Below are 14,475 nucleotides of genomic sequence, written 5' to 3'. Positions count from 1 at the left end.
GTGAAAAGGTTGCATTTGCTCAAGAGTGCTACTCAATGAACTTTAACCTGTGTGGGAGGTGCTTTGCCTTTGACGTTCCGAAGGAACGGATATCGCCAGTCCTTGTATTCACATTATGTATGAGTGTTAAATGAGTCCTGTTCTCCTACTTCAGAATTTAGTGCCTTTTTTGGACAGTAGACTGTTCTGTAATGAATATGTAGAAAACTATGCCTTTGTTACATTCTCATTTGTTTACTGTACCTACTAGAGAATAAAGAATGATTGATGAACAATGTGTGGTTTTGTTGAGCAACTGAAATCGAGCTGCATGATTTCACAAAATGTGTATCAACTGGTTCAAATCTTGAACTTGAGCTGCACATTTAACTCGAATGCGTGGCTTCTGGAAGATTACCCAGCGTTATCCATAAAATAACTGCAGACGGTAGAAATTATATCAATTCATTTTTTTTTATTCTTTCCTTTACAGAGAGATTATTGTCCAGGCGATTAAAAAAGACAAATGCATTATTATTCTTTGGATTTCAGCATAGAATTACACAGAACAATTAAATTAAAACCCAAACTTGCGCTCAGATTGTTAAGTCTTAATATGCAAATATATACATAGTCAAGCCTAAACGCATTCGCTCACTCAAATACACTTCATGACAACACAATCAGATACGCAAATGATTGATTATAACTCCAGGACAAGGCACAAACCAGAGCTGGTCTCAAGTGATTCGTTATGTCCAAATTGGAACCCTCTTCTCTACACACTATTAAAAAGTGCACTATATGGGGAGTAGGGTGCCATTTCATGACGAAACCGTTGTACAAATGGTCTGAAGATCGGGCCCAATTCCATTTCTGTCCCTTCCTCCAGCTCAAACCCCTTTAGTATTGGACAGAAATGGAGCGTGGCTGCTGAGTGGGGGTAAAGATTCTCTGCTCTAGTTGATGTTGTGTTGGGGTAAAGATTCTCTGCTCTAGTTGATGTTGTGTTGGGGTAAAGATTCTCTGCTCTAGTTGATGTCTGTGTTGGGGTAAAGATTCTCTGCTCTAGTTGACATCTGTGTTGGGGTAAAGATTCTCTGCTCTAGTTGATGTCTGTGTTGGGGTAAAGATTCTCTGCTCTAGTTGACGTCTGTGTTGGGGTAAAGATTCTCTGCTCTAGTTGATGTCTGTGTTGGGGTAAAGATTCTCTGCTCTAGTTGATGTCTGTGTTGGGGTAAAGATTCTCTGCTCTAGTTGATGTCTGTGTTGGGGTAAAGATTCTCTGCTCTAGTTGACATTGTGTTGGGGTAAAGATTCTCTGCTCTAGTTGATGTCTGTGTTGGGGTAAAGATTCTCTGCTCTAGTTGATGTCTGTGTTGGGGTAAAGATTCTCTGCTCTAGTTGACGTCTGTGTTGGGGTAAAGATTCTCTGCTCTAGTTGACGTCTGTGTTGGGGTAAAGATTCTCTGCTCTAGTTGACATCTGTGTTGGGGTAAAGATTCTCTGCTCTAGTTGACATCTGTGTTGGGGTAAAGATTCTCTGCTCTAGTTGATGTCTGTGTTGGGGTAAAGATTCTCTGCTCTAGTTGATGTCTGTGTTGGGGTAAAGATTCTCTGCTCTAGTTGATGTCTGTGTTGGGGTAAAGATTCTCTGCTCTAGTTGATGTCTGTGTTGGGGTAAAGATTCTCTGCTCTAGTTGACATTGTGTTGGGGTAAAGATTCTCTGCTCTAGTTGACATTGTGTTGGGGTAAAGATTCTCTGCTCTAGTTGACATCTGTGTTGGGGTAAAGATTCTCTGCTCTAGTTGATGTCTGTGTTGGGGTAAAGATTCTCTGCTCTAGTTGATGTCTGTGCTAGTATCCTCTACTAACGTGAGCTCCCATGGTTCTATGTGGCAGTGGGTCTGATGTAGTGTGAAGAAAGTCTTACAATTTAAAGGTTTGCAGTTATTGAGTCTCGCATTGCCAGACTGGGTTTAATAACTAAAAACCTCAGAGGGGGACAGACTGACTGACTTGTAGACTGAAGGCCACATAAAGGCAGGTGTTATATTGCTCTGAGCTCTGGACCAGGGTTGCCAAAGATATACAGGAAATGCATACTCTTGAAATATTATTTCCCCCATAACGATTTGTTGCATCTGTGTCCTTGGGCCTTTAAAAATATATGCTCACAGTAGCACTTGATAAAAAAACAGAACATGCTTTCTGTGGAATGATGAAAGGGTAACTGTATAGACGGATCCTTAATCAGGTATAGACAGTCTAAGGGTCAAACTCAATAGAATACAAGGGTGTATTCATTAGTTGCAGACCGTAGCAAAAAGTGGTTTTCCATTTACTCCACACAAGAGTTTCTATTGGACCAATTCAGGTAGGTCCCTCCCCGCTTTGTTTCGTTTGCTTCTGGTTCCTAGTGAATACACCCCTGATGTGGTTCTGAGCGCAAACAGTCACATCCATATATGGTCAAATATAAAGTCCATGATGACGCCTATTGAAATGAAAGCCAGAGGATGCATGTATGACGAATGACTTCCTCTTCCTGCCGTTACACAGCATTCAGGTACACGTGTACCTGCTTTTCAGTATAAAAATGGATGCACTACTGTAAGTCGCACTGGTTAAGAGCGTCTGCTAAATTACAAACAAATTAAAAATTGATGAATTTTTACAGAAATGAGGACGGTTTCCGCAAATGCGGGAACATTGCCTTTAAAAGGTGCATAGCTGACAAAGTGTGAACAGATTGAATCCCGGCCTCACTGCAACTATTTTGAGTCAGAAGCGAAGACTCCACCAGCAATGTGAAATTCCCGATAAGTTACTTAATAATGAAATGTGTTTGAATCAGAGCTACTTCCTGATATGAGACAGAGAAAAAAACGAGGCACGGAAATAAAGAAATAGATAAGCCTGAAGTGATCTCAAAACACTCTTCAGTCTCTGTGCAGAGAGGTGTGAAGACAAGGCCAAATCTATCTGATACGCCACCTGCTCTCTCACTCTTCATTACAACACCGCATGTTCACACACACACACACACAGTTCCCCTCCTATTACCACAAATCAAGAATCAAGATCAATTCCCAAAAGGAACTAGAATGTCAATGATCGAATCCATATACAGTTATATAACAGTGGCTATAGCCGCACCATTTCTCATAAAATCACTTGTGCAAGCAACAATTTTTTTCAGTACAATTTAGAAGGCTTTATCTATTTCACATGATAAAGGCATATGTACAACCATTAAAATATATATAACAATGCAAATTTAGGCTTCTCTTAAATCAGATGATAAAGAGTCAAACGAAATGTCATAGCGTTGGAGTGACGGGGTTTAGCTTTCAGATCCTTCATGTTTCAGCCTGCTGGATGGACTAGTGTTAAAACCCATTCTGCATCTCCTTACAGTTTCTACCTCCGCTCACTACGTGAGAATACACACTTTACATTTCTATTCAATGGAATTTCAAAAAGAGGCAATCTGCAGTTGTTACATCCATTTTTGGATGTTTAAATTAATGATAATCTGAGAGCGGTTACATTTCTCCAGTACCATTCCTATTTACCAAAACTGTGGCGGGGACACCACTTTGTTGTTGTTTGAACTGCAGATTGCCCCTTTAAGTATTAACTTCAAATGTCTAATAAAAATGAGATTCACTACATTGTGTAAGAACTTCAGGGATCAATTAACATTTTAAATAAAATTCCATAGTTTCAAACGAAATAACTTGTAAAACAATGCTCCCACAACCTTGCATTCTTTCATCTCCCAAAGCCATTGACTCAGTATGTAAATGATAGACCCTATTACAGATCTGTATCTTCACACAAATGGTGAATGTATGCATAGAGATCTTTATCCCCCAAACACAAATCAAATGACCAGCATAAAACATACCAGATCCTACCTTCCATCCTACATACACACAAGACCAGCTGTTCAGCATACACCATACATACCACCGATACTTCCTCAAACAGTTCTACAACCAAAGACAACCATTCTGCTAACACACATCACCACAGTCAGTCACCGTGCAAAATCTCCCAGTGAGCACTTGATGTTAAAAAGACATTAAGAAAAGCAATTTCAACCAATTTTGCTCCCTGGGCTTCTCATAGTGGAACCATCCTTCAGCTGACTTCTCAACGTACAATTTAAAACCAACAGCTATTACTTTTGCACAAACCACGTCGTCATAACGACGGAGCTTCATCTTTCAGATCAGCCGGAAACATGCACACACACAGACGTGCACACACACACACGCACAGGGATCAATTTTCTCCCAGCCTATACTGTAAATTGCCATGGTTAAATTCAGCTTCAAGGGCCCAACTTTTAAAACACAGGCACACACACACAAATCTTCTCACAGGTACGTCCATGTCCACTCTGCAGTCCCTGAGATCACCTTACACAAGGCATTCTCGTCAAAGCTCAACAGAGGGAGAAATGTGTCGAATAAAACCACTAAGAAATATAACAAAGAAAAAAACTCGAAGGCACATTCTGGAAGAATCGATCATTTCAGATGAATGACTTCACACAGGGAAACAGACATAGTAACTGTTAATGTCAGTCCACAAAAAGGACTGATAATATCATTTAGTTAAAAGGGACAGTTCCATTCAAAAATGGGGGGGTAAAATGGACAGTTCCATTGAAAAAAGAGGGGCGTTCCGGACAGAGTCCGGTGGAATAGTAGTCTCATTCTTTCAGAAGGATTCTCGAAGTGTGACCAGAGTTTGATGACGTCAGAGAAAGTGATGTCATCACTTCAGAACCTGAACCTTGGCCCGAGGAGAAACAGTTCCTATTGGCCACCCTGTGGGTCACTTCATACAGACAGCAACACTCTGTAGACTACTTCAGGTGCTGTGGAACCACTCAGGGCCTGTGCCCAATCCATACCACAGGCAGCACCACCAGTGCTGTGTTCAGATGGGGAGACAACAGGGGCTTGTTGGGTAAAGGTCTTCCCCATTGAAATGAACCCAGACAGATCTAACCCAGAGCACTAAGGTACTGCTCCATAGCTATGGGTGGGCATAGGACAGGGACCCTTTCTATTAGATGCAGTAGTATTGCATAGTTAGGGGGAGATTGAGAGAGAGGGTGCTAAGCGAGACGGAGGCTTAGAAACAGGATGTGTGGGTTTTGTAGTTGATCCGAGCCAGAGGGATGTGTAGAATAATGGTCTCTCCCAGCCAGGCCTGTTTCTCTCCAGTTCAGCTGCTCCAGGACTTGCGGTTCTCCCCTCTCCTGTTAGTGGACTCTCCCCGCAGAACGGGCTGGTAGAACTCACCACTGCGCCGGTTCTCCGGGTTCCGTTTGGTGGAACGCTCCCGTCGGAGAACCCGGTCGGGACGCACCAGGACACCGTAACCAGGATTACAGCGGAAGTAGTGGCGCCCGCCTACGGAGCCGTCGTTCTTACCTGTAGAGAGAGAATAAGAGAAAGGGGTGAGGGGTAGACAAGGAAGAGAGTTGGTTTAGTACCGTAATTTCCGGACTATTAAGCGCACCTGAATATAAGCCGCACTCACTGAATTAAAAAAATATATATATTTTGAACATAAATAAGCCGCACATGTCTATAAGCCGCAGGTGCCTACCGGTACATTGAAACAAATGAACTTTACACAGGCTTTAACGAAACACGGCTTGTAACAAAAATAAATAGGCTTTAACGAAACACGGCTTGTAACAAAAAATAAATAGGCTTTAACGAAACACGGCTTGTAACAAAAATAAATAGGCTTTAACGAAACACGGCTTGTAACAAAAATAAATAGGCTTTAACGAAACACGGCTTGTAACAAAAATAAATAGGCTTTAACGAAACACGGCTTGTAACAAAAATAAATGGGCTTTAACGAAACACGGCTTGTAACAAAAATAAATGGGCTTTAACGAAACACGGGTTGTAACAAAAATAAATAGGCTTTAACGAAACACTGCTTGTAACAAAAATAAATAGGCTTTAACGAAACACTGCTTGTAACAAAAATAAATAGGCTTTAACGAAACACGGGTTGTAACAAAAATAAATAGGCTTTAACGAAACACGGGTTGTAACAAAAATAAATAGGCTTTAACGAAACACGGCTTGTAACAAAAATAAATAGGCTTTAACGAAACACGGCTTGTAACAAAAATAAATAGGCTTTAACGAAACACGGGTTGTAACAAAAATAAATAGGCTTTAACGAAACACGGCTTGTAACAAAAATAAATGGGCTTTAACGAAACACGGCTTGTAACAAAAAATAAAAAATTAGCAGTAAGCTTTAGTTGTCTTTTTGCACTGAGTCAATTCCTCACGCTGCTGTTTCCAACGTCTTATCATCGACTCATTAAGACCAAGCTCCCGTGCAGCAGCTCTATTTCCTTTTCCAACAGCCAGATCAATCGCCTTCAACTTGAAAGCTGCATCATATGCATTTCTCCGTGTCTTTGCCATGATGAGGGTGACAAAATGACTACTGTAATCAGAATGATGGGAAGTTTGAGAGCGCTCCATTTAATCTAGACAGTAAACAAAAAAGTTGTTTGACCTTAACCCGTTCGGCAATTTCATTGGTCTAATGAAAGCTTCATGCCGCCAAAAAACTGATCACGTCACAGAATGTGTTTTTTTGAAAAAAAAAAAAATTGAAAGCGGGAAAAATCCATATATTAGCCGCGTCATTGTTTAAGCCGCGAGGTTCAAAGCGTGGGAAAAAAGTTGCGGCTTATAGTCCGGAATTTACGGTACTTTGAATTTCCTAAACTAAGCATTGCCTGCTCTGATGATTCTCATGTACATGTGGACAAGGCCCTCTAGATTTGTTATTTTCAGGCTATTTGCTTAGAGTTACATTTCTTCTAGTGTCATTATGTTGAGTCATGCAATTCTGTGTGAACAGTAAACACACATACACAAACACACCTGAGGGCGAGTCAAGCTCCACCCCGACCCACACGCCCTCGGCGAACTCAGTGTTGCCCACGTAGCGCACTGTCCCGCCCTTATTGGCTCCCACCGTCACGCACACCCCCTCTCTCAGCCAATCAGGTAGCACGTAGTCGCAGCCGCCATCCTCATCGTCCAGGACGATTTCCAGTCTCTCCAGACTCCCTTGTCTTCCTCCTCCTCTCGCCTCCACTTCCTCCCCCAGGATGCGCTGCTGGAACGACTTCAGGTCCGACGCCGACACCCTCTGTATGGAGAAGGGCTTGTTGCCTGTGGTGACGCTGTACCCGGGACCTGTGGTGGCCATTTTGTTGTCATACTGAGGAGAGGCAGCAGTAACACCGTTCCGTTCAGCTCGCTGCTGCTGCTGGGTTCTGGGTAACGTAGTTTCAGGAGCATCAATCCCCTTTAGACCCACCCCTGCATCTAGGAGGGTGAGGGAGGAGGAGGGGCGGAGGGGGGTGGCAGGGTGGTCACCAGCAGCGCTGGCTGAAGCCTCGGTCAGGGTTGCCGTGGAAACACTAGTGGAGAAGTAGCCGCTGGAGGCCTCGCTGATGGGGCTGAGGGAATAGTCATGCTGGGAGGACAGAACAGGAAGAGGGGCTTCGGTGGACTCTGACCACCTGTCATTGGTCAGGGCCGGGATAAGGGCGGTCCTCCCTACCTTAGCAACCTACGGGGAGGAATCGCGGCAATCACACCACAACAGGAATTTAAGAACTCCAACAAACTTAAGACTGACTGGAGCAAACCAGGACATCATGATGCCAACACAATTATCAATATCATAATGATCATCACCACCATCTTCATCATTATCATCACGAGATCCTCAGATCCCCTAGCTTACTACCAACCATAGCTTCATATTACAGTCAATACACTGTCTCAGCCTGGAGAGTTGTTCTAAACTAACTGATTTCAACTAATCAACTACAACTAGACTGATCTCTAACAAACTACAACTCCCAGTGACCACAAGAAGTTGAAAGGACGTCTTTTTAAACATATTTTTAACATCTTGCGCTCATAGGGAACATTGAACAAGGGGGAGCAGGCAGGAGGAGAGTTGAAAAGAGATGACAGACTGACAGAGGGTTCTTACCGATTCTATCCGGATCCTGCTGTCTTCAGGCCCCGTCGTCTGCATGATGATACGAGGCATGTGCTGCCAGGAAGAGAGAGAAACACAATTATTGTTCAAATGATTGAATTTTCAATTATTCACTGAAATACATGAGTATTGTCTCACATTGTCCATAACTTTACAAGTTAATGTAAACATTCAAAAGCTCAGTTGATTATATTCAGCTCTTGACAAAAATGGTTTTAATCCCCAACATTTCTTTCTAAATCCATAGTGGAATTATCTATCTTTAATGACAAACAGATGGTGGTATTACTAAAGATATCGTATTTATGGAAATTAAATAGCAAGCTTAGTATAACCTACATCCAGTGTTCAGCGACTTTTGACTTCATTATATATGGCCATAACTAACTCAGTGGCATGTGGTTTGAGTGTCTGCCCTGAGATTGGAAGGTTGAGAGTCAAACCAAAAACAGGCAGTGAGCATTAAGGAGATAGATTGGGGGAAAGGCCCTGTCAGTTTTTTGTTCTTCCTTTACCTGAAGGCTTGGACACGCCGAGAGCACTCAGCACCTCTGAAAAGAGTGCCGGCCCTTAATTTGAAAAAATGTGTGCAAATCGATTCTACATGTAGAAACAGTCAAAATGTCCACCGGCTGGTTTGGGCTGGGCGATATGGCCTAAAAACCACCCCCAAATTGTTTTACTTTTAGCCGTGCATTCGGAAAGTATTCAGACCCCTTCCCTTTTTCCACATTTTGTTACTGTAATAGGAATTTTAATGTTTGTGCTTTTCTTATAACCAATTTCTGTGTTCATGCAAGTGACTGACTGAACAAATCCTCACTATCAGTAGCTGCAATTTGGCAGTACGCCCAGACAATGTGGCAGTACGCCCAGACAATGTGGCAGTACGCCCAGACAATGTGGCAGTACGCCCAGACAATGTGGCAGTACGTCCAGACCTTGTTTTGAGAACGAACTACAGATATCTCAGTTTCAAGGTCTTAGCTTAGAGAGAAGAAGCCTCGTGAGGTATTGGTCTGTCACATGTTATGAACCAGTATTGGTCGGTCACATTAATGAAACAAAACGGTAATGATGAATTAATGATGCTAAATCATGCAAATATAACTTGTCTGTGTATAGCCGTACATAACTGCTGGGACTGCCCCGGCAGAGCTCCTGATTGACGTGTACTATGGTGCATTGTGGTGGACAGACGCTCTCCAGCACACTGACAAACAATGATTCATTTAAGATCAACTTTGAGTGACCTTGTGTAAGAATTTTCACAACATTACCTTACAGCCTTCTTCTAAAATGGATTCAATCGTTTTCCCCCCTGATCAATCTACACACAATACCCCATAATGACAAAGTGAAAACAGTTCAGAAATGTTTGTTAATGTATATTAAAAAAACGGAAATACCATATTTACATAAGTATTCAGACCATTTGCTATGAGAATCGAAATTGAGCTCAGGTGCATCCCGTTTCATCCTTGAGATGTTTCTACAACTTGATTAAGTCCACCTGTGGTAAATTCAATTGATTGGCGGCACACACCTGTCTATATAAGGTCCCACAGTTAACAGTGCATGTCAGAGCAAAAACCAAGCCATGAGGTCAAAGGAATTGTCCATAGAGCTCCGAGACAGGATTATGTCGAGGCACAGATCTAGGGAAGGGTACCAAAACATTTCTGCAGCATTGAAGGTCCCCAAGAACAGTGGCCTCCATCATTCTTAAATGGAAGAAGTTTGGAACCACCAATACTTTTTCTTGAGCTGGCCACCGGCCAAACTGAGCAATCAGGAAGAAAGGCCTTGGTCAGGGAGGTGACCAATAACCCGATGGTCACTGACAGAGCTCTACAGTTCCTCTGTGGAGATGGGAGAACCTTCCAGAAGGACAACCATCTCTGCAGCACTCCACCAATCAGGCATGTATAGTAGAGTGGCCGGACAGAAGCCATTCCTCAGTAAAAGGCACATGACAGCCCACTTTGAGTTTGCCAAAAGGCAGCTAAAGGACTCTCAGACCATGAGAAACAAGATTCTCTGGTCTGATGAAACCAAGATTGAACTTTTTTGCCTGAATGCCAAGCATCACATCTGGAGGAAACCTGGCACCATTCCTATGGTGAAGCATGGTGGTGGCAGCATCATGCTGTGGGGATGTTTTTCAGCGGCAGGGACTGGGAGAGTAGTTAGGGTCGAGGCAAATATAAACAGAGCAAAGTACAGAGAGATCCTTGATGAAAATGTGCTCAGGACCTCAGACTGGGATGAAGGTTCACCTTCCAACAGGACAACGACCCTAAGCACACAGCCAAGACAAAGCAGGACTGGCTTCAGGACAAATCTCTGAATGTCCTTGAGTGGCCCAGCCAGAGCCCAGACTTGAACCTGATCAAACATCTCTGGAGACCTGAAAATAGCTGTACAGCAACACTCCCAATCCAACCTGACAGAACTTCAGAGGATCTGGAGAGAAGAATGGTGTGCCAAGCTTGTAGCGTCATACCCAAGGCTAGAGGCTGTAATCACTGCCAAAGGTGCTTCAACAAAGTACTGAGTAAAGGGTCTGAATACTTAAGTAAATGTGATTTAATTTCTTAAAACCTGGTTTGCTTTGCCATTACGGGGTATTGTGTGTAGATTGATGAGGGAGGAAAAAATACATTTTAGAATAAGGCTGTAATGTAACAAAATGTGGAGAAAGTCAAAGGGTCTGAATACTTTCCGAAGGCACTGTACCTCACCCCCTCGGTCCTTATTGCTTAATAATAGCACTAAACCGCTCTATCCCCAGTCTGTCTTCTGAGAGGGGTTTGTCTAAAAGCATATTATACAAGTGTGTTTCATCTGGAAGCTGAGTAACATTCACTGGTCTAGATGGGACTTCCTCTGAATGCCCTAAATCCCATCTCCACTTTCCTCTGCTCAAATGCAGATGATGATGGGTCTCATTGTGATAGCAGCACTTGGTAAAAGGCCTGATGGACAAAATAAAAATGGAAATACAGGCTACACTGAAAATAAGGCATGGATTACAGCAATGGTTTGAGGCAGAGGATGGGGAGACGGTGAACTATAGTGGATTATAGACTCACATCGACCATCCAGTTTCTCTGGGCTCCCAGTTACTGACTGGTGTTGTGGCTAGAAACAGGGTTTGGTTTATTTGGTGTATCACAAGAAAATGGGAAAGGATTCAATGGGGTTACAAGATAAAAAAAAGGAATGACTTATTTTAACCAAGGTCAAAAGGTCACTGGGGTATGTGCATCCTACCTGTAGAGAGTGGGGCGAGGGGCGTAAGGGCTCCTTCTTGTCCTCGCGGGCAGGGAACAGGGACTTGAGCAGCTTGGGCATCTGCGGCACCAGGGCTTTGACTGAAAGATAAGAGGCAGCAAGCCCTGAACGACCTGAGGGGAGAACCGGTGAGAGAGGAGGAGGAAAGGGAGGAGGAAGAAAAGATGAGGAGCAGCAGGAATAAAAGATGAAGAGGAAAAGAGGATGGTGAGGAGGATTGGAAGGTAGGGGAAGTATGAGAGGAAATGACATTGAAAAAAGACACACAATGAAGAAAATGGCTGGACCAGGTCAGAGAGACAAGACAAAGAATTGATTAAAATAACTGAAAATAATCAAATAAACATGATTTTAGCATGTGATAACATATTATAATCTCTGGATTATAATCATAAAAGACTGCAAATTAATCTGAATGATTAACTGTCATTGGCCACACTCACATTCATTACAATGACATCACTACTGAGAAAGTGAGATCAAAGAAAGAAAAAACAGACAATATGACTACTGTATGTAACACACTTAAAACGGTTGAGAAACGAGACAACACTAGTAGACACGACAGACAGAACCAAAGGTCTACTGCACAGAAAAGACAGATGACAGGAGGAGAGAGAGGGGAGAGAGGTAGAGAGAGGGGAGAGAGAGGAGACAGGTAGAGAGAGGGGAGAGAGAGGAGACTGAGGTAGAGAGAGGGGAGAGAGAGGAGACTGAGGTAGAGAGAGGGGAGAGAGAGGAGGCTGAGGTAGAGTCAGCCAGTCAGCAAGGCCAGGTTAGTACAGCAGTCTCAGGGGGAGAAAGGTAGAGAGAGCAATGGAGCAGGGGGAGAGGAGAGGAGGAGTCAGGCTCTTACCTTGCTCCGGGTCCTGGATCTGGTTCTGTCGGGGAGTAGTAGGGGGAGGGGAGAGGAGGAGTCAGGCTCTTACCTTGCTCTGGGTCCTGGATCTGGTTCTGTCGGGGAGTAGTAGGGGGAGGGGAGAGGAGGAGTCAGGCTCTTACCTTGCTCTGGGTCCTGGATCTGGTTCTGTGGGGGAGTAGTAGGGGAGGGGAGAGGAGGAGTCAGGCTCTTACCTTGCTCTGGGTCCTGGATCTGGTTCTGTGGGGGAGTAGTAGGGAGAGGAGAGGAGGAGTCAGGCTCTTACCTTGCTCTGGGTCCTGGATCTGGTTCTGTGGGGGAGTAGTAGGGGGAGGGGAGGAGTCAGGCTCTTACCTTGCTCTGGGTCCTGGATCTGGTTCTGTCGGGGAGTAGTAGGGGGAGGGGAGAGGAGTCAGGCTCTTACCTTGCTCCGGGTCCTGGATCTGGTTCTGTGGGGGAGTAGTAGGGGAGGGGAGAGGAGGAGTCAGGCTCTTACCTTGCTCTGGGTCCTGGATCTGGTTCTGTGGGGGAGTAGTAGGGGAGGGGAGAGGAGGAGTCAGGCTCTTACCTTGCTCTGGGTCCTGGATCTGGTTCTGTGGGGGAGTAGTAGGGGGAGGGGAGAGGAGGAGTCAGGCTCTTACCTTGCTCTGGGTCCTGGATCTGGTTCTGTGGGGGAGTAGTAGGGGGAGAGGAGAGGAGGAGTCAGGCTCTTACCTTGCTCTGGGTCCTGGATCTGTGGGGGAGTATTAGGGGGAGAGGAGGAGGGGCGAGGCAGGGTGTGGCTAAACTGGGGCGAGGTCATGATGTCCTGCTGGCTCTCCCAGCGAGTCTGGCGCAGAGAAGACAGAAAAGAACAGCAGAGGGAGGTTAAAGATGAGAGGAATGATCTGTGTACTTTGGCATGTGGGGTTGTTCAGTTTGAGTATTAACAGTTACACAGCTTCAACAGGGTTGTACTGACCTTGTTGTCGTCCAGATTGCAGTCAGAGGACAGGTCCTGTCTGCTGCCAGACAGCTGAAGACGACAAGGAGAGAGAGGGAGGAAAAAAAGACTAATGTCATGACCTCATTGGCTTAAAACTATTCAATAAATCAATAGGACCCAGTAATACCCCAACAGAAGATGTGCCATTTACCCTGTGGACACTGGGGGAGCTGAGACTGCGTCTGTTACCCTTCCCTTTGCCTGCCAGGTGCTCCTTCACCGCCACTTCCTGCACACACACACACACGAAATAAGCAACAGTACCATTAATACAAATGTGTGTTAAGCATGTGAACAGCGTTTCCTGGTGACCCCAAGGGGTTCACATGTAGTTTTTTGTCCTAGCACTACACAGCTTTTTCCAATAACCAACTCATCATCAGCCTTCGATTAGTTTAATCAGCTGTGTAGTCTTGGGACAAAACACTAAATGAGCACACCTTGGACCGAGTTTGGGAAACACTGCTGTAGATAGTCCTAGTGTGGTATGTAGTGACCTGTCGTAGTCGGTCCAGAGTGAGGATGTTCTCCACAGCCAGGACACTGCGGAGGTATTTCTCTATGGCCGCCTCGTTGTCGGCCGACTTGGGGTTCTCTGCGCTGGCGGCTAGACGAGCTAACATCTCCCTGTCCTCTGAACCCTGGGCATCCTGAGAGAGAGAGTTAGTAGAGCTGACAAAAAGACAGACTCGATCTCAATTGCAAAAAAATCTCTTCCCTTCATATGCACTGGTTGGAAAACACTACTTGACAGATGAAAACAATAAGTGGCGCCAAGGGTATCATTAGGTTGGCATTTCACCTTCTTCATATCAGTGCAACGAAGGAGAGGACGTGAGGAGAGGACAGACAGACAGTCGAGAGCTACAGGGGTTGTAGTAAATCACTACCAAAAAGAGTGATTTCCCTCCCGTCACACCCTCACCCCGGGGATGTTGGAGACCACCTCGAAGGTGACCCCACAGCCGGGGATGGTGGAGCGCGTGGACATCCTCTTCAGGAAGTTCTGAGCGAAGCCCTGTCTGCCGGGGTTCAGGTTGACACAGATCCGTTTCCTCAGCACCAGCTGCATGTCTGCCGGGTGGCTGAGCTGCACCACGCAGCGCACCGTCAGATAAACCCTCTGCTCCGGGCACGCTCCACCGCGGCTCAGCTGGGGACACTGGTGCACTGTGGAGTCCCACGATGCCTCAGCTTTTACCTAGTGGAAGGGGTGGGGATACAGGCTCGTGTTCATTAAGGACGCAAAATTCCAGTAACTTTCCC

At 44.8% G+C, this 14,475-nt stretch overlaps 1 protein-coding gene across 10 annotated transcripts in view; it reads right to left on the bottom strand.

Annotated features, from left to right (window-relative positions):
• Window positions 1–439: 439 nt before the first annotated feature.
• The window catches only part of LOC106567792 (kinesin-like protein KIF13B), an 83,830-nt gene continuing 69,794 nt past the window's right edge, over window positions 440–14,475 (bottom strand). For 6 of the 10 annotated variants that reach the window (XM_014137571.2, XM_045714695.1, XM_014137658.2 and 3 more), the window contains exons 32-40: window positions 14,135–14,410; window positions 13,707–13,859; window positions 13,361–13,438; window positions 13,186–13,239; window positions 12,939–13,053; window positions 11,345–11,478; window positions 8,060–8,122; window positions 6,931–7,627; window positions 440–5,436 (exon numbers count right to left, since the gene is read on the bottom strand). In XM_014137571.2, the coding sequence (XP_013993046.1) occupies window positions 5,228–5,436; window positions 6,931–7,627; window positions 8,060–8,122; window positions 11,345–11,478; window positions 12,939–13,053; window positions 13,186–13,239; window positions 13,361–13,438; window positions 13,707–13,859; window positions 14,135–14,410 (1,779 nt within the window). In that variant the 3' untranslated portion in view covers window positions 440–5,227. Of the gene's footprint in view, window positions 5,437–6,920; window positions 7,628–8,059; window positions 8,123–11,344; window positions 11,479–12,938; window positions 13,054–13,185; window positions 13,240–13,360; window positions 13,439–13,706; window positions 13,860–14,134; window positions 14,411–14,475 lie in introns of all 10 variants that reach the window. The other 4 variants (XM_014138060.2, XM_014137993.2, XM_014138134.2 and 1 more) reach the window with 4 other exon arrangements.

This window comes from Salmo salar, chromosome ssa01 (assembly GCF_905237065.1).
Source record: "Salmo salar chromosome ssa01, Ssal_v3.1, whole genome shotgun sequence".
In the NCBI taxonomy this organism is placed as follows: Eukaryota; Metazoa; Chordata; class Actinopteri; order Salmoniformes; family Salmonidae; genus Salmo; species Salmo salar.
Note: the sequence above shows the minus strand (reverse complement) of the source record. Positions and strands in the feature narration are given on the sequence as shown.